Raw genomic sequence first — 24,105 nt, 5'->3', positions numbered from 1 at the left:
AGGGAGCATTTGTCTTTTCTTGTTTGGGCGACAAATGACGATGATGGCACAATTCCTGGACAATGACTGGTCCAAGCAACCTTCCCGAAATTGAATGACACATTCTGACACAACACAAAGACCCGTAGGCTGACATGTGGCACACAGCCCCTCTGATCATATAAAGGGGGGTTCGCCCTTTTGATCATCCCCCGAGTACGTTTTGATTAAAGATTTCCACAATCGTCCTGTTTTTGGGTTCCCTCGCTTCTCTTATTGCCTTTGAACTAAACATCTTGATCTGATTGACCTGATACCCTCCTCCCCGACTGTCTTGCCCTTCGCTACCCTATTACCTACTACTATACAACCTTTGAAACAATACAACTGACCCATCTCCCAATGCCCGTCGCCACCGCTCGCCGTACAGCTACTACTACTAGCTCCTCCCTTGTGAATAGAACAACCAAGTCGAGTAGGTCGACCAAACTGCACAGTATTAGTGAAGCGCAGGTGAAAGCCTGGAGTGAGGCGCTAAAAGCACGCAATGCTGTGAATAACAACGAAGACGAACGTGAGCTGGACGACGAGGATGAGTACCCGTTCAAGGTCCGTATTCGTGCTTATTATTTAATTCACACACACGCACCATCATGCATGCGCTTCCGAATCCGAGATCGGGAAGCGTCCGACTCTTTTTTACTCTGTGTTTTCCCGCTGTGTGATGCTTGCTACCGCTACTATGAGTTGAATAAGAAACAAAAAGCTCATTATACGTTTTCTTTTGTGTTTCTTTTTTCTTGCAGGACCAGGATCTAGTTTGGGTCCGTACAAAGGGCGCCAAGTGGGTCTACGGGAAAGTATCTGGAGGGCCCTCGCTCATCCGAGCAGGCCGGACGCGCTATGTAAGTACACCATCCCTTCTTCCAATCCACCGCACCGCACCCAAATAAGTCGGGCGCTTATTTTTGGCTTGGAATTCAATTTACAAACTTTTATAATTGACACCACCACGTTTTTTTCGTTATACAGAGCAAAGAAGGTCTGTTTTACCCAGTCAAGTTTGGCGACAAGCTGCACCTGCGCAAATACTTTGCGCCGACGAACGGGGACATCAAGCTGGACACCAAAGCGGTGCGACGGAGCATGATCCAGGAAGGCTTGATCGACGGTGACACTACTGATGACGATGATGGGACCGAGGCGCTCTCTGATCCCTCGGATAGCTCATATGTCGACTGATACCGTGTTCGCAGTCAAGCTTCAAGATTCAAGCATGCTGCCTGCCTTTCTTTCGCTTTCCGCTGACCGCTTTCTTTACATTGCTTTCCAGTCATTCTCTCTCACCGAGCCTGAGCATGAGCCTCGACTCCCATTTGATACCTTACATCACATCTTACATGTAGCCCTACTGTACAACACCCAAATCATCATCATCATCATCATGCATCATTCATCATAGCCGTCGCACTTGCAATCCGCCCGTCCGTCTCATAATCATGTAATTCTATAATTCCGGGTTCACAACCTCACATCACATCGGAAAAGGAGTGTTGCGTAGAAAATCTAGAATATGTATGTAGTTGATACTACATTTATTTCATCACATCGTCAATGTCAAATGGTCATAATCCATGTTTTTGTCCGAGCTGACTGTATACAAAGTCCCAAAATGTCCAATACGAAATTGCCTCGCTGCTCGGAAGAGGAAGGTTGAATTCTAAATCAAGCCAAAATCAAGCATGTGTGGCGCAACAAAATCAAATCAAATCAAAGATTCCCTCGACGTTCATCCAGATTCCAGAACCATATCAAGGACGAAGACTAAAACGGGGAGTGCACAACAGAACACAGAGCGCAGAACACAGAGCACACACTCGCACACACCGAATCGCAATAATCTCTCCAATTATGTACACTACATTTGTATATATGCGAGGGCGAGGGGCGGGCTCCACGACACGAACACGATCACAGACTCGGACACGGACACGAAAAAAAGAAAAAAAAACGAGAATCAAAAAAAGGAAAGGTAACTGTAATTATATTCCATTCATGTGTGGGTGGGGTGGGGTGGGGTGGGTGAGCGGATGGAAGGCTCGAAATCGAAGATCGAAGCCGAAAGGAAATAAGGTGCGGTGGGAGCGAGTGAGCTCATTGATGGAGGGGAGGAGAGATAGGGGAAGCGGCACGACACGACACGACACGACACGACATTGAGGGAGTGGACCTCTCGAGAAGAAGTGGAAAACAGGAAAATGACAAACAAAAAAAATAATTACGGAACCGCGTAAAACCAAAAAACTAAGTGAAGAACGCCAACGACGGATTAACGTGCATTGATTGACGAGATCGAGAACCGAGCATCGAGGTGACATTATTGCGGGATGCACGATGAAATCTTGAGTAATTGAGGCTGGATTCTGAAGCATAGCAGCAGCGTTATTAATTTGTGTTGATTGAAATTATGTCTGCTGGGCTCAAAAAGAAAGAAAAAAAGAAAATTTCGATCGTGGTCGTTACGGATGGAAAAAAAGGGTAAAAAAAAGGCGGAGGGCCGTTAGCAGTGACAAACGTTTAGGAGAAGAAAAAAACGAGAGTAGAAGAGAAGAAGAAGAGAGAAGAGAAGAGAAAGTAGAGAACGGGGTAAACGGAAGCTAGGCCCGGGATGACGTTATTGAACCGTGAAAAAAAAGACTTTACTCGTGAAATAGAGAGAACCAATTCAGTAGATGAAGCGACCAAAGGGGTCCAAATGCGGTATCTTCGCTGTCGACGTAAAACATGGCCAAAAAAAAAAAGAAAAAAAAGCGCACATGTCAATACAGACGTACAACAACAACAACAAAAAGGACAACCCAACGCACCGAAATCCAAACAAAGATTTAGCCAAACCAAACAAAAAAGGGAGGTGGTAGTACTACGCCCCATTTCCAATATTATACGCCATCCCCATCGCCCGCGCACTGACATGGACATGCTTCGCCTCGACGCCTTCATGGCAGACCTCGATCGACTCGACCCACGGGTGCGCGATCACGTCCTCGATCGTCGAGCGTTGCCTCGGGTCCGGCTCGAGCATCTTGCGGATCAGCGTCCGGCACGCGCGCGGGTTCAGGTTGTTGATCGTAGGCGGGCACGTCGACACCGCTGGGTTCGGGTTCGCGCACGCCGCGGCGTAGGCAGAGTACAGCGGGTCTGTCCCAGGCTGCGCCGCGCGCCATGGCAGCTCCTGGAAGTGCAGGCAGTAGTACACGATCCCGCATGCCCAGATGTCGACCAACCGTGCGTCATACGCTGTAGAGATGACGGGTGGGATGTAGCGAAAGCGAGTCGACAACAAAGGGGTTGTTGGGGGTGTTTTTTAAATGATTATTTTTGGAGAGATGCACGACAGAAAGCAAGCGGGCACGATATGTCAGGCTGCCTCTGCATACGAGCAAAACAGCAATTATGGCGGCTTACGTTTGCTTAAAAACTGCTCAGGAGCAATGTAGGGCTCGCTGCCGCAGAGCCCCGTCGACATGTGCACTGTCGCTTCCCACGGAAGACGATACACGGTCGATGCACCATAGTCGCCAATCTAGGAAAAGTATCACCAAAGGAGGGTTATCGTTAGAAAAAGAAATTTTGATTTGCTTTGGAGCTAGATGAAATGAAAGTGTGTATTTACCTTCAAGTGCCCTTTGGTATCGAAGAAGAGATTTTCGGGCTTGATGTCTCGGTGGGCGACACCTTGGCTGTGAAGATACGACACGCCGTTGAGGATCTGCTTGAAGCAGCACTCAACCTCGCTGGGGCTCATACCGCTATTGATAAGAAAGAATCATCGTAAGTGATCAAACATCAATAGGGGCAAGAGGTTACGAGAAAACGGGAGGAGACGGGAACAGAACGACAGCGGCCGACAGATCAGGTACCCAAGCGGTATTAAGGACCAGGAAAAACTACCGAGCCTTATGAAACAAGTAAAAAGGGCAGAGGGTTTTTACTACCTTCTCTCTCCCCAACCACGACCAGCAAACATACAGGCATTAAAAGGAACAGAAAGATGAAAGAGATGCTCACCCTTTCTTGATGGCAGCGTACAAGTCTCCTCCAGGGCAGAATTCCATCACTTCGCACCAGTGTTGGTTCTCATCCTGAACAAGGTCGACGGTCTCGACAATGTTGGGGTGGTGCAAGGTGGACGATATACAGAACTCGGCGGTGAGCTTTTTGACGTACTCCTTCTCCGACTCGTTCTTTCGGCGTTTGCGGAACTCCTGGGAATAACAATGAGCATCGCGATACCGACAGCAGTGGCGGCGGAAATGGGATTCATTTACCTTGATTGCATATAGCTTCTCTTCGCTGCGATCCCACTTATGAGCCAGTCTAACCACACTGGTCGCTCCTTTCCCAATCGCGACCTTTTGGCACACACCATACTTCTGCGTCAAACTGACAGCACTATCGCCCGCTGTGCTCTTGGCACGCCCGTCTCCTGCATCCGAGTCTGATTTCCTCGACGACGTCGACCGCTGCGAGCTCTTCCTGTTAAGCTTGGGCCCGCTGCCCAACAGATCCTTGAGGTTGAACTTGTGGGAACTCTCGCCCTTGTCCGAGTGGACCGAGGCCGGCTTGCTGGCCCTGCCGGGGGTGACCGGGACGGTGTCGCTCGCCTTACTCGCCCGTCGCTCCCTGCCCGCCACAGGCTGGGCAGCCTGCTGCGGAACTACGATCTTGCCGCCGGAGACGCCGGCAGACATGCTGGGCGCACGACTGGCAGGCTGACTCGGCGGCCGGCTGGGGCCCCTGCTGGGTGGAGCGCTGGCTCCCTCCCAGTAGCTGTCTGCGGGCGACGTGGCAGATGGCGAGGGAGAGTGGAGCGGACTGTGCGGGCCCGATGCCTGTCGCTTGTGGTTGGGCTGATCGGAGGACGAGGATGAGGCTGTCGAGAGCGGAACGGAGGAGAGCTTCTGCAGGGCACCTCGAGTGTAGCCTGGCTGCTTGTTGCCTGCGAGGAGGGAATCTGGGGGCGGAAGGGGGTAGCTTCCGGGGCTATGGCCCTTTTCCGGCACCTGGGTCGCACCGTTCGCCGTGAGGGTGACTGTGGACGAGCTCGATGTGGTGGCTGGGTGGGAAATGTTCAAAGATGACTGAAGCTGACTGGAGAGATCGGCATGGGGCGGTTTATCGGGACTGTCGCCCTCGCCGTCTGCCTGGGAAGCCTCGCTTGATGATTCGTGAATGGCCATTGTTGCTGTAGGAGTCGTTGTGTATGTCGTGTTTGGGAAAAAAAGTGATGATGGATGGAATCGATTAGATGAAAGCTGTTTTGTAAGTTTGACTGTATGGATGGATCACAATGTACGTTGAAAACGTGAAAGGGGTATGGTGCGATTGTGGAAAAAAAAAGTAGTGTAAGGCGTGCGTGCGTGAGTGAGGCGAGCTTGACAAGAAGCAGGTGTGATGGGTCGTGTCTGCGGGTTTTACAGGGATATGATCATGGTGTACAACACGTTCCAGAAAGTTTTTGTAACTGACAGGCGGAAATGAGCAGACAAGTGGGTGAAAAAAGGGCGAGTACTGACCAACACAGGCGGTTGTCTGAGGAGTCGGAGCTATTGAATGAGACGAAATCGAGATGGCAGCACTAAGCGCCTCTCGCTGTCGCCGTTTGGAGACGAATGGCGGGTGTGGAAAAGGTGAAAGCTGAGATGGTGGTGGTATGAGAGAAAGAAAAAGGAGCAACGCCTTTTCAGTCGTTATAACAGAATCCCGGAAATGTGTCAGCGCTGCATTTGCCTCTCCCACGTGCTGCTTCATTTTTTTTCTTTTTCTTTTTTTTTCTCTTTTCTGCGCACTGGCGACTGCAACTGCGACGTCGCCCGACTGCTTTCTGCTTCAATCTATCTACTAAGCGCCTCAGCGAGCTCAGCGTTTATTTAATATCCAGTGTGCACACCGGAGCAGGAGCCGGGTAGGCTGGGAAGGCTTCAGACCCCGAGAATGTTGAGAAAACATGCCTCAGCCTTGTGATCCAGACATGACGAGGAGCACAATCGCTGGTCCTGAAGGAGAATATATTTCCAATCTCGTGCCTGTATGCGCCCCGTCCCTCCGACTCTCCAAGCCCGTCTGTGTCGTCTTGTCTCACAGACGCAGACGCCGACGACACAGGCCTTACATACGCCAGCGTCTGATGCCCACATCAATCTATATGTGTTTATCAATCATCGATCCAGGTCGAGGACTGGACAACCCATCGAGCTCAGCGTCTCCATCGAGCCGGTCAACTGACCAGACGCACCTCCTTCAGTGCGCGCTCTGCCTCCAATCTCTCTCTTTTCTGTCTCGTTCCTGCTGGTGACGTCTTTTGGCTGGACCAGCGATAACCGCCACCAAAGGGGACCCATGTGACCCTCGCGTACTACGCGCGATCTTCCCTGATCCACATGTCGCCGTGAGTCTGTGACGGCGTAAATCCCTCTGCCAAACCAGCGCTATCTGCATCCACTCTCACGTCCAATATAACGCCATCCGGGGAGTCTCCCCGCTATGTTGGTTGTTTGAACGGTCTCTTTCAAACGTTCGACCATTCTCTTTCATCAGGCTCGATAATTGCTCTGATATAAATACTACTTCCTTCCCTGTGAATATATCATTTCCAAAGCCCAATCACAGCGCTAGGATTTATCACATCTCAAAGATGCCCACAATCTAAAACCCACACAGTTATTGCGAATATTCGAGCAGCCGTGATATCTCCTCCATGCCGCTATTCCGCCAGCGAACAATTATCCCCTCAGCTAATCCGCATATCACCCTCTGATTGATCTTTGACAGAACACCCCAAAGAAAAAAAACACCATCTCCCGAGTTTTAACAGCAGTACGTACAATATCATCTAACGCCACTGGTACGACAGGCTTGAGTACGCAGCCTAAATACCTCGGGGTACGCCAGCGAGGCTATTCAGCTACAGGACCAGCGTAAGCATTCCTCAGGCTCGGAGCGTCGCAGCGTGTATTTGGCCTTGCCAACAATTTGCACATGCCATCATGCCATGTTTGCCGCGATTTTTTATTAATCCTTTGAATTCGACTTGAAAGCATCTCAAGAAACCTTCTTTTCTTCCTTTGTATTCAAAAATTAAGGGCAACGTTGACCGCTGACCGGCTGCACCTTTCCTGCGACGTTGACTCGGAATTGCTGGCTTTTGTTACGTGCAGTAATAAGTAGCTACGTGGCATCAGACATTTTCTTCGGCAAATCTGATGACTACAACAGTTGAGTGCGGGGGATTTGTGGGCGATTATGTGAGCACCCTCGTATACAGGCAGTTTGCTATCTCGATTGTCACGGTCCTCGAGCGGCGATTCGGAATGCACACGAACTTGTATACTAAGTTAAAAAAATATATACGGATAACGCGGTGTATTGCGATGGAGTACCAGCCTAACCTCGTTATATCTGAGTTATTCGTGGATTAAATGCTGACTATCTTAACCCTGGGAGAGTCGGTGGATGGAATTTTGAACTCTTTTGAGTCGGAAGTTTGATGCACTTCAAACTTGGACTACGATTCGTTGCGTGATTAAAATAAGTACGTAAAACTGGGACAACCATGTACAACCTTTTGAGGGTTAAACTTGAAGTTGGATAGCTTTAGGCTTCAATCCAGCCTACGGCTACGGCAGTTTGCCTTCAATCGGAGTGACAAAAATAGAACGCATACGCTTAAGCGGTGACTTCATCGTTCGATCGAACCACAACTGGACAAAGGTCAAAGCAACTTGTACCTTTCTTTCTTTTCGTTCAACTTTTCTCTTTTTACACCTTTTTTACCCTGGAGTATTCTGGCTTTCGATGTTCCATGGCATTGGTCTTCGTCACCTCCACTCCGACCGGCATGGACGTGCCGGAGGTGGGATCCCTGGGAGGCTGTGGTGCGTGACACTGACGAGGCTTGCTAATCACAAAGCTTCGTGACGATGGCGTGCGGCGGCGCAGAGTCCTGGTTGACTTTGTACGACGACGACGACCGACCGAACGACCGGGTATCGACTGGCTCGAATCCCGCTTTCGCCCCTCGCGCACTCGCTCAGAAACGGCAGGCCCGTTTGGAGACTTGATTAACGAAAGAAAGAAAGAAAGAAAGAAAGAAAGTTGCCTCGCTCTCACCGAGTGCTGCGTATAGACCTCTGAAGATACACATACTACACACATATCACACACGGCAATGTCCATCACAGTCGAGAACCACCCCTTCTCCAAGCTCGCGCGGCAGATCGAGCAGTACCTCTGGGCGTCCGTCGTGCTCTCAAGCGCCAGCGCAACGGTGTCGCTCATCAACATGGGCCGGCTATCATGCTTCGTCGGGCCCATCACGTTCCTCTTCACCCTCGCACACAACTTCACCCTCCTCGCGCTCGCCGCGCGCGATCGGCGTCGCCCGCCCTCGGCGCTGCATGGGACGATGGCGCCTACGGCTAGTAGAGCGGCGATTGTGCTCTGCTGGCTCCTCGTGGCGCTGTGGAGTGTGGTTGTGTTGATGATTATTATTATGGGTGCGCTGATTATGGGTATGGGGCAGTTTGAGGGGTGGGAGAGGTTGGCGGGGTATGTTGAGCTGCCGATGGTGGTGGCGGAGGTGTTTTTGTTGGTTGTGATCGCGGTGAAGTGTAAGACGCAGCGGAAGAGGTCGATTATTCAGCCGGAGCATGTGGATTGGAGGCATGTTGGACAGCAGCAGGTGTAGTGGTGAGTTGGTGGAGTTTTTGATGTATATTTTGTTGTTATCTGATAAGGGGGTATTAGATGTATTGACGCATGCGTTGGACGTATGTACAGAATATACATAATCGTCGTTGTCTTGATAGAAGAAAATAATATACATGTCGTGTTCATCTAACGTAATGACTTCCAACTTTCTTAGACGGGCGCTAATCAAATCTCCAAACCCGGCACCGGATTTGATTCAAGAAGCGCCAAAAGCAGTTGTTAATGATGTTGAAAAAAGAGCGACTTTACTGGAGAGAAAGTTCACCTGAGGAACTGTTAATTGAGTTTCTGCTGAGCATAAATCACATTAAGTAGCGCCCTTGCTTGCCACAAGCACCGCCATTTCTTGTACACTGGTTCAATAGAAACGCTGTATCGTGTTATTAACCAGCAGATAGAGGCATTAAGTTCCCACATTCCTTGTTTCTATACCTTCGAAACAAGTCCATGAAAACGCGTCCCGTCAGCACAAGGAGGTCCTATTACCAGATTTGGAAGCAGCACTTTATATAGTCACCGGCGCGACTAACTGCACAGCTCGGCAAAAATAAGGTTTGGTGTGGCTGAATTACGTAAGAATGAGGAGGTGCCGCCATCGATTCGTTGCTCGGTGCCCTCCCATCGACGACTTCCTCAAGACCCAAGGCAAGTTTTTCACCGTCATCAGCACCCATCTCACCGTTCTAACGAAATCTTTGCTCTTCTTTTCTGTATATCCCTTTTGGTACCCCCCTCTGGACCTTGAAATTATGCTCGAATCGTCGAATGGCTGCTTCTATATGGGATTCATTGGTGTGCTGGATTTTTGGTTCATAGGCCCACGACAGAATGGGTACGTCAGTTGCTAGGAGCACTGTGGTTGATAGACAAAGTTTGACGTTGGTTTCGTAGTCAATCTCAGGTCACAAAAGCGCCTCGCCGCCAGCGTCGCAGGCGTCGGCAAACGCAAAATCTGGCTCGACCCCGCTGAGCAGGCCGAGATTGGCAACGCCAACTCGCGCACCCACGTCAAGAAGCTTATTAAGGATGGAAGGGTTATCATCAAGCCTACCACCGTCCACTCGCGCGCACGCACACGCGACCTTTTGGCTGCGAAGCGCAAGGGCCGTCATACTGGCACTGGTAAGCGAAAGGGTACCGCTGAGGCCCGTATGCCTACCAAGGTTCTGTGGATGAGGAGACAGCGTGTGTTGAGGAGGTTGCTCAGGAAGTACAGAGACGCTGGGAAGATCGATAAGCATCTGTATGTCACTCTGTTTTATTATATTTCTTTTTTTTTGGCTTATTGGTTTTTCTTTGCTTTGGGAAGCTACCACGTCCTCTACCAGAAATCGAAGGGTAACGTCTTCAAGAACAAGCGTGTCCTTATGGAATATATCCACAAGGCCAAGGCCGAGAAGAGCCGCACCAAGGTCCTCAGCGACCAGATGGAGGCTCGTCGTGTCAAAAACAAGGTTCGTACTGCACTCCCCGATGCGTCATCATCACCTGTGATCAAAATACTGATCATCTCTATCTAGGCTGCCCGCGAACGTCGTGCTGCCCGCCTTGCCGAGAAGCGCTCAGGGATCCACGCCGTCGAGCTCGAGACAGCGAAGGAGTAAATGTATACAAATCATATCAGATACACATGATGGTTCGCCATCACTCTTTCTCCCATTGTCCGATGTACCCCTCATCATCATCGTCGTTGTCGTCTGTCGTCGTTGGTTGTCCGCATGTCAGGTTATGGTTCTTTTTTTTCACTATTTCACATGTTAGCTTCTCCTGTGTCCTCTTCTACCTCTTGTCGTCGATGTGCGTCAGGATTAGCATTGGCGAAGACATTAAATGTCTGGGCCTTACACCCTTCACTATGTAATTTGCATGCTTGCCCACCGCCCACACACACACATACACGCACACTTTCTCCGCAATATTATGCCCCCACCACTGCGCTATGTAATATGCTCTCTTTTTGCATGGGAATTATGTTGAGCTTTTGAGTTGTATGAATAAGCTGTCAGGTGCTGAAATGCGGTTCGGTCCCGTGTGTAGTTAGTGAGCGGGGGTGGGGCGTTTTTTTTTTTTTTTTTTTGGAGTGATGAATATATGTTGGTTGGAGTCTTTTTTCTTTTGTCTTTTAAGGTGATGGATATGCGTATATGTATGTTGAAGGTGACCCTTGAATGGAGCGATTGTGTTTTTGTCGTGGTAGACGCTGTTTATTTGGATTTTATGGATGAGATGGGATGAGAACTTGGAGATATTTTATTCTTTTCAATGAATCGTTGGAATATTTAGTATATTGAAGTTGTCGATGTGTTATAATAATGTGAAAGATTTTTTTTGACGATTGATTGGTTTGAGGAATGTAGGATGGTATGGGTTTTTTGCATTGATGTGATTTGGATTATGTCGTTTGAGAATAGAAAATAGAGAATAGAGAATAGAGAATAGAGAATAGAGACAGTTGCACTTGACGGAGACCGAGTCGTTTGTGTGTTAGATTTGCCTTGAATGGGTTTATTGGATTAGATTAGATTAGATTAAAACGTTGTGGTGGGAGTAGTATTAATGTTTTTATTATTGCAGATTACAGAATGCAAAGTGCACGAGGGGGACCACTTTGCTTTGCTTTGCTGCATGTGTGGTTGGTTGTATAGGGATGACTGATATACTGGGTCGAGCTTCAAGGTAAGATTCGAGGTGCAGGTGCTCAGGTAGACATGGGAGCAGCGGATCGTCGATGTGGTGAGATTTGTATCTCGGAGGAGGAGTTGGATGGCCCCTCGGACCTCGTGCTGGGTAGAAATGCCTTGAGGGGGTGATGCAGATTTTTAGAAAACATCGCCGTGCAATGAGGCTCGATCGGGTGAGAATTGCAAGTTGCAAGTTGAATGAGAATGAGAGTAAGAATAGGAATAGGAATGAATGAGAGCAGGAACGGGTATGGGGTTACCTGGAGATGGGTGAGATTGAGGATGTCCACTGCGCCGAGTGCCATCCGATGATAGATGAAGCTGAAGTGCAGAGGGAAGCGATTAGCTATATGACTTGAGTCTTGGATTTAGTAAGTGAAGTGATCAGGTTTAGAAAGCGGGTGGATTGTTTCGATGGTTCTGAGAGCACAAAGATCGCCAGAGTCGATTCATTTCGCGTTGGTCTTGCCAGGCTATCCTGGACCTCTCGAAGCCACGCCCGATTGCAGATGCCCTGGACTGAGCTCATGTTTTCTAGCGTGAATGCCATGTCAAAGCCACGGAGAAAAATCAGTTCTGTCCGAGTTACGCAGGCAGGAAACATCGCTATCACGTCGAATAAAATTTTAAAAGAGACATCGTCATGAAGGAGAAGAGAAATTGGAGGACTGACTGTAACCTTGAAAGGCCGTAGATCTTGATTATGGCAGCCGGCTATTTATTTGTTCGCCGCGTGAAAGTTGCAAAACGGCTTGTCAGATCATGGTCGGCGGACTGTTTCGGACAGCGAGCAAGCCACTTTTCTAATCGTCCAACTCGTCTTTTCGTCGTCATCACCATCACCATCACAGCCTGTTGCGTCTTTATAAAGGTATTTTCTTTTTTTGGCTCTCTTTAGGCGCTACCCTCAACACTGACCACATGCAATCTTGTGATTACTGGTATAGAGTTTCTTTTTTCACTCAGATGCCTGCGACGCACACTGTTCAGGTCTCTGCCGATCCACGCGTGTACACCGTGATCAAGAATGGGCAAGAGAGTACGTCCCTTTCCTGTGTTTGTTTTGTTGGGTGTGCCCCCCGTGCGGTGGTGTTTTTGACGCGATGTATGTATGTGTGTGTGTGTGCAGAACAGGTTAATGTTGTTCAGCGACACAAGGGCGAGGTGTATGTGCACTACATCGATACGGACAGGCGCATGGACGAATGGATACCGGAGGAGCAGCTCAAGTCGCATCCTGGGCCTGTGCCTGTAGTCGCCCCTGCTGCTGGTGCTGGTGCTGGTGCCGCGGAGCCCAGGCGCGGTGAAGGCAACAAAAGACGACGCGGGAACGCGCGAAAGAGCCAGGCTGGCCACCCCGAAGCGTCGTCGTCGAATGGCTTTGCGGCTCCGATGGAACCTGAACCGTCTACCATCGAAGATGTGGATATGCTTTCACACCAGCAGCACCAGCAGCACCAGCATCAGCATCACCAGCTGCAACAGCAGCACCAGCAGTCGACCACGGAGGTCGTTCTAACGGAGGAGGAATACGATTTGAGGCACCATCAGCAGCTGCACTCGCAGAAGAATTTCGACATGGTGATATTCGACGTATGGAAAATAAAGCCCTGGTATGTGTTCCTGCTTGGGTTTGTTGCTATACTGCCGAAATTGAGTGATTGATACATCTGCTTTGTGTTTGTTGTCTTTGTAGGTACTTTTCGCCTTATCCTTTGACCGAGACGGAAGCCGATGAGGTCGCGTCGGCTTCGAATCAGGCGGCTATAAAGATTCCTGGGGTGGCACGCGCAACTGCGAGATCGCATGGGCGGACATCGGATCTCCTTGCTGGGGGGTTGCACAGGCAACACTCGGGCGAGTCGATGCTTTGGGTGTGCCATTTCTGCTTCAAGTATATGGCAGATGGTGGGCCTTGGGAGTTGCATAAAGTATGTTTCTGTTTCTGTTTTGTGTTCTTGTGAACTGTTATGTGTTCGGCCCTAACCTCTCTTTACATTTGTTGTAGAAAGAGTGCAAAATGAAACATCCTCCTGGCAAAAAAGTGTATCAAAGAGGTGCACATATTATATGGGAAGTGGACGGAGCGAAGGAGAAGCTTTATTGTCAAAATCTGTCCCTATTTGGAAAACTTTTTATTGATGTTAAAACGCTGTTTTTTGACTGCGATAACTGTAAGCTCTCCACTTCGCTCGTGATCCTGCCTATGCTCAACACTGACCCCCACCCTCTATCTTTTTTGTAGTCCTGTTTTATATCCTTACGGACGCTAAATCGTCGGAGGATCATATCCTGGGATTCTTTTCCAAGGTACCCTTACCATTATCATTTGTATGTGTTGTTAAATGGGATAACACTAACTTGTTCGTTCTCAACAGGAAAAACTGTCGTATGACGACTATAACCTCGCGTGTATTCTTACGTTACCACAATATCAAAAGAAAGGGTATGGAATGCTTATGATTGAATTCAGTGCGTCCTTTGTTTCGTCATGGTCCAAAACCTCAACTGGACGAATTACTGATGTTGAGTGATAATTGTTAGGTTATGAACTTTCAAGAAGGGCTGGGAAAGTGGGATCGCCTGAAAGGCCGTTGTCGGATCTTGGGCTGAGGAGTTATCTGGCGTATTGGATATCGACTATACTTCGTTTCTTCCGGTACGTTTTGCATCACTAATCACTAACCACTCACTCAATGGTCTTTGGTGCACTGACGACTTTTGCTTACTTTGGTCTCTAAAATCATTTCATTAGGCGGGTGCTTACGGTCCTACCACCGGATGTGCTCTCGACGCGGACGATCAACAATTTTCCGGAGCTGATTGATGGTGTGCAGGTGTCTGGGGATGTTGAGCGTACGCAGTCGAAGAAGAGGAAGATTCCGAAGGGGTTTGATGGGGAGGTCTCGGAGCAGAATATTGAGCGGATGAGGTGTTTGATGCCTTATTCTGCTATACATGGTGCGTTTTTTTTTTTTTTTTCTCTTTCCTTCCATATGTCCTTTTCTCTACCTTTTTCTACTCCCGCTGACCAAGTAAAAACTTTTTTTTTTTGTGATTGAAGATCCGGTGTTTACGAGTAAGCGTATCATGGAGACTGTCCCTCGAGCGGATGGTGGTGCGGAGGTACATGTCCGTGTGGAGTGTACACTTGAAGATATAGCGAAAGCGACGAATCTGCGCCCGGACGACGCGGCGTTTGCGCTGAATGAGTGTGGGTTGTTGATGCATCGGATGAGCCGCGACCACGAGGGGGAAGGGGAAGGGGAGGGGGGACAGGGTAGGCCGGATACGATTGTTGTTACGAGAGAGCTTGTGGAGAAGGTTGCAAAGGAGAGGAATGTGAAGATTATGTATATGGATATGTCTTGTGTGTTGTTGCCGTAGACATTCTGTCCTTTTCTCTCTCTTTTTTTTTTCTTCTTTTTTTGTATAGTCTTTTTTTCCCTTTTGATCTTGCGCTTTCATTTTTATTGGGCGATGATGCTCTTTTTTTTATCTCTTTTTTTCTCGTTTTGCTTCGTAGTCTGCGTTTTTTTACTACTTTCTTTTTTTTATGTTTTTGCGTAGCGTTTTTTTCTTTTTCTTGAAATGGTTTTTAATTTACCTTTGCCTTTACTCTAGTATCTGTTATACTCTCTGTTCTCATTAGTACATTATTGTGTAAAAGATATACCCGTCCCCCGTCTTTTGTGAATTCGACTCAACCCAGCCGTTTCAGCTGCTATTGTAAGTATGCCGTATGTCTTTCATGGGCAATCAGAGGGAATATAAATTTCAATGTGTGTATAATCTACCATTGAATGTGCATCCGTCCAGTTATTTACCTAGGTTAATGTGCGTGCGTGTACGTTTCTCCGTAAGTATAACTTATCGTTATAAATCATCGCAGACTTGTCTAGTGGCTCCTCAGTCCTTGCCAAATTCCTCTGTTCCGTCCCATGACCCCCAACATGCGAAATCATTCGCGAGCCACCCGTGCTCGGGATCGATTGCTGTACGTCGGAGCGGGCCCAGTGGTGGAAGTATACCAATATCCATTTCACTTTAAATGCCCCAGTACGTTCTCCGCGATACCAGGGCAGTCATCGTCATCCTTTCCACTCATGGCTGCGGATCCCATTAATATTTAGACAGTCCCTTAGAATGACTTGCACACCTTGTCAATGTAAGAAGGACCTCGTCTTGAATCGACCCAGAGCGTTCTCGTCCTTATCGGGAATTCTCCAGCAGATGATACCGAATGACGAGCTTTTCAGAGATTTGTCTTGAAGCTCTGCGCAGTACATCTAGGCATATATGTGCCGTCGTACTAATGTGTTGAGGGTTAAAGAACTGATAACGTGCTTTCCAACGGCAGGGATTTGCTTACCATGGTAACGGGCAATGGGTGGTTTAAAACGATGAACGAATTTGAGCCTTCATAAGATGAGCAACCATGGACATCAGGTGCTTCGGAGGTTGTTCAGTGAATTGGAGAAACGCATCGTTGGACCCCTGTAGCATGAGTGGTAATTGAAATATCCAGAGTATTTTGCTCATGTATATCGTAGCGCCTGCCGACGATCGATGAATTGAATTGCAAACCTAGAAGTCAAAGCACGGGCGAAATAGCCGGCATCGACCTTGCTGGTGGTATAATTAACTGGACGTGATTGAATGAATAACAGAAGGAAGTATGAACTCATAGAATAAACAAAAAACATACAACAAAAATCCGTTGGGCACAACATGGCAATGATTTCATTATAATTATTAGACCAGGTCGCATAGGTCGCATTATCAGGTCGTGGACATCCTTTTGAGAATTGCAACAATCCGTTACCAACATCGCGACGCAGAGGCCCTCGAGCACGATAGGACTTTTGCCAGATTCTCGTTGTTCTTCTCCACAAATTGACGAGATCTTGACCGTTACACGTTTCCATCGGCATGGACAGGACGCAACACACAGTTTTGTGCTCAAATTTCACCGCTGCACTGAGATTCTAATCGTGAACACAGTACACGGGTGCACACAATGCTGGAATCGCAGGACAGAGGTTTATATTTGAGCACGGTGGCCTGGTTCATTCCGGATGCAAATACCACATAGGCGGGCAAATACTTGTCGCTTGAGGACCGCACGCGAAACAGTTGGTAAAGCCAGTAGACCAACGGGAAACGGGGATAATCCTAAATCTAATCCTGCGCGCGTGCCAGATCTTGTGGTTGTGAAAGAGATGGCGGCGAGGTCGGGAAGTATCTGAGGATGGAGGGCAAGAGTGATGCTTCAGCTAGTCGAGTAGATCTGACCGTGGTTCTAGCAAGGTAGAGTTGTCTGAGTCAAGATGTAACATCACGACACGCAACCGTTGGACTAATCTGTCCCATTTACCTATGCCATGTTACCTAACCCCAGTCAGACCAACTCCCCGACTCACTGCTCAGCATTTTTGTCCGCCGTGTGAGGCAAGTCAGTCACTCTCGTTTTCCTCCATAACATTGAACATCCTTGACTTCATCAAAGTTACTGCGAACAGGCGGGAGCCGATATAAAATTATGAAGAAACATGAATGAAAGGCGATTGCGCGGTTGGATGCCACAATAAAGATGTATTTTTGAGGGCATCTCGTTTACTGGGAGAAAAGTGCGCGGACTGTCCGGCGGACAGTCTGCCGGACAGTCTGCCAGACTCGGGGGTATTTAGAACTTGTTCGTGACAGAAAAGGTGACACTTGGGTGCCCGTGCTGCGCTCAGCGCCAGCGCTCACTCATTGTTGCGCACGCTAGCCATGGACCCTTCCCGACACCTCATCAGCCCTCCTTCAAGTGGGAGGTGGAATTGATTTATAAGTCAACCTTTGTGTTGTTTTTTTTAAACTAAAATCATGTTTTTGCAAGAAAGGACATTAAACACATGTGTTCTAAATGACCATTGTAGCCACTTGCTACATACTTATACCAGTTGCAAGTCCTGACTGTAAGGAAGGATTTGTGTACCGCCACTCTCGCTTGAATTAAGAGAATATAGCTGTCTTAAAAGAAAATCATGTCTCATTGCTTTCTATATTATTTTGTCTGTCCGTCAATAATACTAACATTGCCCAAAATTCAATAGTTAATGAACTTGTAATATATACACCTGTTTCTCTTAAGCCAATAGAGACACTCATATCATCTTGGTGTGGAGGCACAACTCCCTCCAAGTCCAGAATGATGAGCAAGGACCGGGTCACAGATGGTCACAAATACCCAAGATCTCCCCAGAGTCCGCCGGACAGTCTGGCAGACTGTCCGGGAAAAGGCAATCTCGTAAACGAGATGCTCTGGTATTTTTCGTCAAGCAGAGCTGTTTTTAGATTCAGCTCCCAGGACCTCGTTGGCTGTGCATTCCGCGGATTGTCCAGCATCGTGGGATCCATCTCGCTTGACCATCTACTAGTCGAATATCAATGTTCAACACAATGAAGAATTTGAAGATTTTTCGAGGAAAGCGCAATCGCTCGATGCCTCAGCTGCCAACGACTGAGGACGGTTTGGAAGATGCAACCAGGGTGTGTGGTATTTTTCTTTGGTAAATACGCATTCTGACTGGTATCGATAGCGATCGCAAATCGATCTCACTGAATCCAGGTCCCGTCCATCCTTCTTCAACCGATTGAAAGCTGCATTCAGATCGAGGTCTCCGAGTCGTGAGGCTGCCCCAGTTCCAGCTGTACTCTCCAAGAAAGAGGTCGTTCAGAGAAACGATCAGGTAGGCTTGAACTTGCTCGTGCATTGTCACACGTGTCATATTTCGATATAGAGTGACGCTGGAGATATGTACTTGGAGGGTTCGAGAGCAAGCAGCGTCCCCCCTGAGATCACTGTTGAACCACCCTTGGGTGGCAATGAGGTATGCTACCCATCTCTAGCTGATGTTCTTGATGACTTAACTGCGTACCTCAGGCACTATCTCGCATCGAAACGGAAGGTCCTGGAATGGCTGTGAAGGTGCGTACTATTGACGACATTCAACCGCCACAGGTAATCAATTCCAGTAAAGGATGCCACGCCGGGTGCTCCAGCAGCAGGGCAAGGGCAATCATCTGCTCAGGTTACGCAGGTCTGTTTTATTGTGGTCGTTTTTTCCGTTTTACTCATCCCTTTTGTTTGCAACCCAGCTTGGTGTCAAGGAAAGCTCCCTGGATCCTGCAGTTGTGGAGGCTGCCCGCGCAGCTGCATCGCAGACAGTCATCGAAATGAAAGGAGGTGCTGCACCGGTCTCGGCCATTGCTTCAGGAATCAGTGGGATGGACAATCCGATCGACGTTGTTGATTCTATGTCATTTTTTCTCACCACATTGTCAACGTTCAATTCCGTTTTGGACAAAATGGCACAGGTACGATATCGCTCGGACATCATTTTTATTATTATTCACGTTGGGGTTAGATTCACCCTTATGCGCAAGCTGCATGGACTATTCTTTCATTCGCATCTAAGGTACGTGTAGTTTTCAGTTATATTCCCTAGAACCAGAACGACATCTATCCTTAGGCAATCGTAAACCAGAATATCCGCGATGGCTCGATCGTTTCTTTACTGAAAAAGATGAATGACGTGTACATCTTTCTCACTGCAGCGGATTTACGGGATATTGAATCAATGAAGGGGATTGTCGAGCAAATCTGTCGCCAGACGTTGGAATGCTCGTACTTCATACGAGAATACGCTCAAAATACGAAATTCCGTATGTTTCCGTTTTGGTGAAAGAAATGTTTATTGATTCATGTGTGTATCAAGGGACGAGGTTGCTCAAGAACTTGATATCCAATACAAATGCTCGCGTGCAGGAGTTCAATGGCGTCTTTGATGATCTCTTGAAACAATTTCATGATAAGGCCGCCCACGACACGTTGATTGTTGTGCATCGTATCTGGGAAGACGTTGCTGAACTAGGTATGCTGAGTTGATGTTATTTTCCGTAATAATTCTAACAACAAGACCTCCAGCTCAAGACTCGGACTTGCAGCACATGCCTTATGTCCAAGGTGCAGGCCTGAATCTTCAGAAAGTCTGTCTTGAGGGTACCCGGGAGCAAATTCTTAAGGATGTCATTGATTGGCTCAATTCGAATGACGACTCATCTCGTATTTTCTGGCTGCATGGCAATGCTGGTAGGGGCAAATCTTCGATTGCGCATACCATTGCCAACTACTTCGACAAGCTGGGACGGCTCGGGTCATGCTTCTGTTTTGATCGCAACAAGTTTGCAGAGGAACGACATAATAAGATTTTCACAGTGATTGCACAGGATCTCGCCCACACGGACAAGAATATACGGAAAGAGCTGGCAGGGATTGTGCACCTCAACAAGGCGCTCAGTAATACAAGCGATATCGTACAACAATGGAAAGAGCTCGTCGTGAAGCCCCTCCGCAAACTTTCTGAAACAATGGTGGGACCTATTGTAATTGTTATCGATGCGCTAGACGAGAGTGGCAACCCGGAATCCCGAAGGCACCTTCTTCGTATACTTGCTGGAATGCTCAACGATGATGACAGCCATGTATTAAAGCTTCCACCCCAAGTCCGTATTGTGCTCACATCGCGTGCGCTGCCTGACATCTCCAATGTGCTTACTGGAGTCAATCACGTCTGTTCAATGTCGATGGAGTCCATTTCCACTGATTCAACTTCTCGCGACATTTTTCAATATGTATCGGCTGAATTGCAGGGCTTGGATATTGACAAGATCCAGTTGGATAGGCTTACCTCCGCCTCGGATGGACTGTTTGAATGGGCACGTCTGGCATGTGCATATATTAAAGGGAATGATGATGCAGGATCTAGTATTAAAGAACGCACTGACGATGTTTTTGCTCGTAATCAGGCTGAGCAGGTGCCACTCCTGGACAGCATGTACATGTTGACATTGGGAGCTGTATTTCCCCAAAGCCAGCACAAACGCGATGTGCGTCTCGGGCGATTTCGATCTGTAATGGCCCAGATACTTGGCAATGCAGAGCCACTACCGCTTGCTGCCCTTGCATCAATGAGGGGCTATTTTCTGGATGATGACCTCAAGAAAATTGATGTTGAATCAATTATCAACCCTATGGGTGCCCTGCTTAGTGGCACAAGCAGCTCCTTTGAAGTGATTAGACCACTTCATGCATCCTTTGCAGAATTTTTAATGGACAGAAAGCGAAGTGGCGAATTCTTCATTGATGTGTCGCATATTCATGTCCACCTTGTGGCTGCATCAATGGGGATTATGAAAGACCAACTACAGTTTAACATATGCCAGCTGCCAAGTTCCTATTTGCCAAATTCTGCAGTTGAGGATCTGGATCAACGGATTCGGGATAACATATCACTTGGATTATCATATTCATGCCGGTTCTGGACACACCATCTGCAACAGGCAAAATACTGTGTTACTCTTGCGGATATCATCCGAGAATTTTTTAATCATGAGCGTTTATTATTTTGGATTGAAATCTTGAGCTTATTGAAGTTGGTCAATACTTGTGCTGGATCAATGTCAGCCATTATTGAATGGACCAAGGTAAGAGATTGCAATTATTCCTTAATTGTGCATTGCTAATTCAGTATAGTCTGCTGGTGATTGTGTGGACCTTGTTAATTATGCAACAGATTTGCAAAAATTTGTTCGAACATTTGGGGGTGCAATATCACATAGCACCCCACATCTTTATTTGTCCGCAATTCCTTTTTCTCCAAAAAAATCACATATTAATATGGCATTTGGGGATCGGTTCTGCAAGTTGCTTTGCATGGATACTGGAAGGAATATGAATTGGCCCATTATACAAGGAATTTTAAGAGGCCATGAGAATGAAGTCAATTGTGTTGCTTTTTCTCCAGATGGGAAGCACATTGTTTCTAGCTCATATGATAAAACATTGCGGCTATGGGATGCTGAAACTGGAGAGCAGATTGGTGCACCTCTTGAGGGTCATCAGAATTTTGTACTGTCTGTTGCTTTTGCTCCAAATGGAAAGAGAATTATTTCTGGCTCATATGACAAAACACTGCGGCTGTGGGATGCTGAAACTGGAGAGCAGATTGGTGCACCTCTTGAGGGTCATCAGAAACCTGTAAAGTCTGTTGCCTTTGCTCCAAATGGAAAGAGAATTGTTTCTGGCTCAAATGACTGCACACTGCGGCTGTGGAATACTGAAACTGGAAAACAAATTGGTGCACCTCTTGAGGGTCATGAGTACACTGTACAATCTGTTGCCTTTGCTCCAGATGGAAAAAGAATTGTTTCTGGCTCATATGATAAAACATTGCGGCTATGGGATGCTGAAACTGGAAAGCAGATTGGTGCACCTCTTGAGGGTCATGAGTACACTGTACAATCTGTTGCCTTTTCTCCAGATGGAAAAAAAATTGTTTCTGGCTCAAATGATACAACATTGCGGCTATGGGATGCTGAAACTGGAAAGCAGATTGGTGCACCTCTTGAGGGACATGAATATCCTATACAATCTGTTGCCTTTTCTCCAGATGGAAAAAGAATTGTTTCTGGCTCAGATGACAAAACACTGCGGCTGTGGGATGCTGAAACTGGAGAGCAGATTGGTGCACCTCTTGAGGGTCATCAGAATTCTATAAACTCTGTTGCCTTTTCTCCAGATGGAAAAAGAATTGTTTCTGGCTCATATGATAAAACATTGTGGCTATGGGATGCTGAAACTGGAAAGCAGATTGGTGCACCTCTTGAGGGTCATCAGAATTTTGTACTGTCTGTTGCTTTTGCTCCAAATGGAAAGAGAATTATTTCTGGCTCATATGACAAAACACTGCGGCTGTGGGATGCTGAAACTGGAGAGCAGATTGGTGCACCTCTTGAGGGTCATCAGAATTCTATAAACTCTGTTGCCTTTTCTCCAGATGGAAAAAGAATTGTTTCTGGCTCATATGATAAAACATTGCGGCTATGGGATGCTGAAACTGGAAAGCAGATTGGTGCACCTCTTGAGGGACATGAATATCCTATACAATCTGTTGCCTTTTCTCCAAATGGAAAGAGAATTGTTTCTGGCTCATATGATAAAACATTGCGGCTATGGGATGCTGAAACTGGAAAGCAGATTGGTGCACCTCTTGAGGGTCATGAGTACACTGTACAATCTGTTGCCTTTTCTCCAGATGGAAAAAAAATTGTTTCTGGCTCAAATGATACAACATTGCGGCTATGGGATGCTGAAACTGGAAAGCAGATTGGTGCACCTCTTGAGGGACATGAATATCCTATACAATCTGTTGCCTTTTCTCCAGATGGAAAAAGAATTGTTTCTGGCTCAGATGACAAAACACTGTGGCTGTGGGATGCTGAAACTGGAAAGCAGATTGGTGCACCTCTTAAGGGTCATCAGAATTCTATACTGTCTGTTGCATTTTCTCCAGATGGAAAAAGAATTGTTTCTGGCTCATATGACAAAACATTGCAGCTCTGGGATGCTGAAACTAGAGAGCAGATTGGTGCACCTCTTGAGGGTCATCAGAATCCTGTACAGTCTGTTGCCTTTTCTCCAGATGGAAAAAGAATTATTTCTGGCTCATATGACAAAACACTGCGGCTGTGGGATGCTGAAACTAGAGAGCAGATTGGTGCACCTCTTGAGGGTCATCAGAATTCTATAATTTTTTCATTACAACCACAATCAGCTTTTCCTATTATTGCTAATACCATTCAGAAAATGGACTTGTCATTTGACTTACTTCAAACTCAGAATTTGCACAATTTCCTTCAAGTTCCATATCCATATTTCCCTTGGCAAGGGAATGGATGGGTAATTTGCAAATCTGCTTCTAAAAATGGAAAACTTTTATTCTTTGTTCCATCTATGTATAATGTTAAACAATATTGGCCTCCATCTCTTAAACTTATTATGCCTTCTCCTCCTCAACTTAATCTTAGTCAAATGGCTCATGGAGAGTCATGGGCATCAATTTATCCCAATTCAAATGTTCAAGCAGTTTGATAATTAAATTCTATTATTTCAATGCTATATCCATAATTAGCTTTTATATTATTAGTTAAAAGACTACAAATTATAAGAATCTGTCCGGTAAAATAATTCCATAGGAATTATTCAAATAATGGTATTCTCAAATTTGATGGCTAATGGGAACAATTCTCACCTCCCACTTTAGCGCAGACAGAGGTGTATCGGCACCCTGACTACAGAGGGAACGACCTGTCAGTGGAATCACTGCAGCAACAAGAAATGACAGACACAGATGATGACAAATGACAACAACACGCAGTGATGGAACTGATACACCATTCAATGGTGGACTAAAGAACAGATTAGATAGAGTACCACGTGTAATATGTGTAAAAACCTGGGTAAATAAACAAAGGCTCGAAACCACCCGGACCAGTGAGATCAATGACTGTTAGTGGTCAATACATCACAGCTGAGAGGGAGTCGAGAGTCCCACCAGAGCTCGCGAGGTCTCGGGGGCGACCGGTGGACCGACGGGCATTTCTATATTGGGACCTTCAGCCGTCTTCCTTCCTTCCAAAAGGCCTCCTCTGAGGTTAACTCTTGGCAGTGGAATTCGCCGACTTGGCACGTGCTCGTATTAGTATGTCAATACCAGGCCCAACGACGGGTTCTTCAAGTCCCACAGCGCCCCCAACCTTTGTATGCCTCCTCATTCCGCTCTTTGCA

General features: G+C 47.2%; 6 protein-coding genes across 6 annotated transcripts; 5 read left to right on the top strand and 1 right to left on the bottom strand.

The window, feature by feature from the left end:
* Positions 1-381: 381 nt before the first annotated feature.
* Positions 382-1,221, top strand: JR316_0001335 (uncharacterized protein; the record flags this gene model as incomplete). Its single annotated transcript, XM_047887144.1, has 3 exons — positions 382-588; positions 786-884; positions 1,012-1,221. 3 exons carry the CDS (start codon positions 382-384, stop codon positions 1,219-1,221), a joined length of 516 nt encoding a protein of 171 aa, XP_047754890.1.
* Positions 1,222-2,899: 1,678 nt separating this feature from the next.
* Positions 2,900-5,219, bottom strand: JR316_0001334 (Serine/threonine-protein kinase hal4; the record flags this gene model as incomplete). The annotated part of the gene is made up of 5 exons (XM_047887143.1): positions 2,900-3,276; positions 3,445-3,562; positions 3,653-3,788; positions 4,048-4,244; positions 4,308-5,219. The coding sequence occupies 5 exons, from the start codon at positions 5,217-5,219 to the stop codon at positions 2,900-2,902; spliced, it is 1,740 nt and encodes a 579-aa protein (XP_047754889.1).
* A 2,987-nt stretch (positions 5,220-8,206) lies between these two features.
* On the top strand, positions 8,207-8,725 carry JR316_0001333 (uncharacterized protein; the record flags this gene model as incomplete). The annotated part of the gene is made up of 1 exon (XM_047887142.1): positions 8,207-8,725. One exon carries the CDS (start codon positions 8,207-8,209, stop codon positions 8,723-8,725), a length of 519 nt encoding a protein of 172 aa, XP_047754888.1.
* A 772-nt stretch (positions 8,726-9,497) lies between these two features.
* Positions 9,498-10,352, top strand: JR316_0001332 (60S ribosomal protein L19C; the record flags this gene model as incomplete). The annotated part of the gene is made up of 4 exons (XM_047887141.1): positions 9,498-9,580; positions 9,650-9,991; positions 10,058-10,202; positions 10,269-10,352. The coding sequence occupies 4 exons, from the start codon at positions 9,498-9,500 to the stop codon at positions 10,350-10,352; spliced, it is 654 nt and encodes a 217-aa protein (XP_047754887.1).
* A 2,043-nt stretch (positions 10,353-12,395) lies between these two features.
* Positions 12,396-14,816, top strand: JR316_0001331 (Histone acetyltransferase ESA1; the record flags this gene model as incomplete). Its single annotated transcript, XM_047887140.1, has 9 exons — positions 12,396-12,468; positions 12,559-13,042; positions 13,126-13,360; positions 13,438-13,603; positions 13,675-13,739; positions 13,808-13,901; positions 13,974-14,088; positions 14,185-14,390; positions 14,494-14,816. 9 exons carry the CDS (start codon positions 12,396-12,398, stop codon positions 14,814-14,816), a joined length of 1,761 nt encoding a protein of 586 aa, XP_047754886.1.
* Positions 14,817-17,876: 3,060 nt separating this feature from the next.
* On the top strand, positions 17,877-23,409 carry JR316_0001330 (Vegetative incompatibility protein HET-E-1; the record flags this gene model as incomplete). Its single annotated transcript, XM_047887139.1, has 11 exons — positions 17,877-17,966; positions 18,017-18,166; positions 18,218-18,307; positions 18,361-18,405; positions 18,458-18,517; positions 18,576-18,794; positions 18,845-18,895; positions 18,950-19,142; positions 19,196-19,351; positions 19,405-20,963; positions 21,013-23,409. The coding sequence occupies 11 exons, from the start codon at positions 17,877-17,879 to the stop codon at positions 23,407-23,409; spliced, it is 5,010 nt and encodes a 1,669-aa protein (XP_047754885.1).
* Between the last annotated feature and the right edge of the window lie 696 nt (positions 23,410-24,105).

This window comes from Psilocybe cubensis, chromosome 1 (assembly GCF_017499595.1).
Source record: "Psilocybe cubensis strain MGC-MH-2018 chromosome 1, whole genome shotgun sequence".
Classification (NCBI taxonomy): Eukaryota; Fungi; Basidiomycota; class Agaricomycetes; order Agaricales; family Agrocybaceae; genus Psilocybe; species Psilocybe cubensis.
This window is presented reverse-complemented; position numbering and strand designations above follow the sequence as displayed.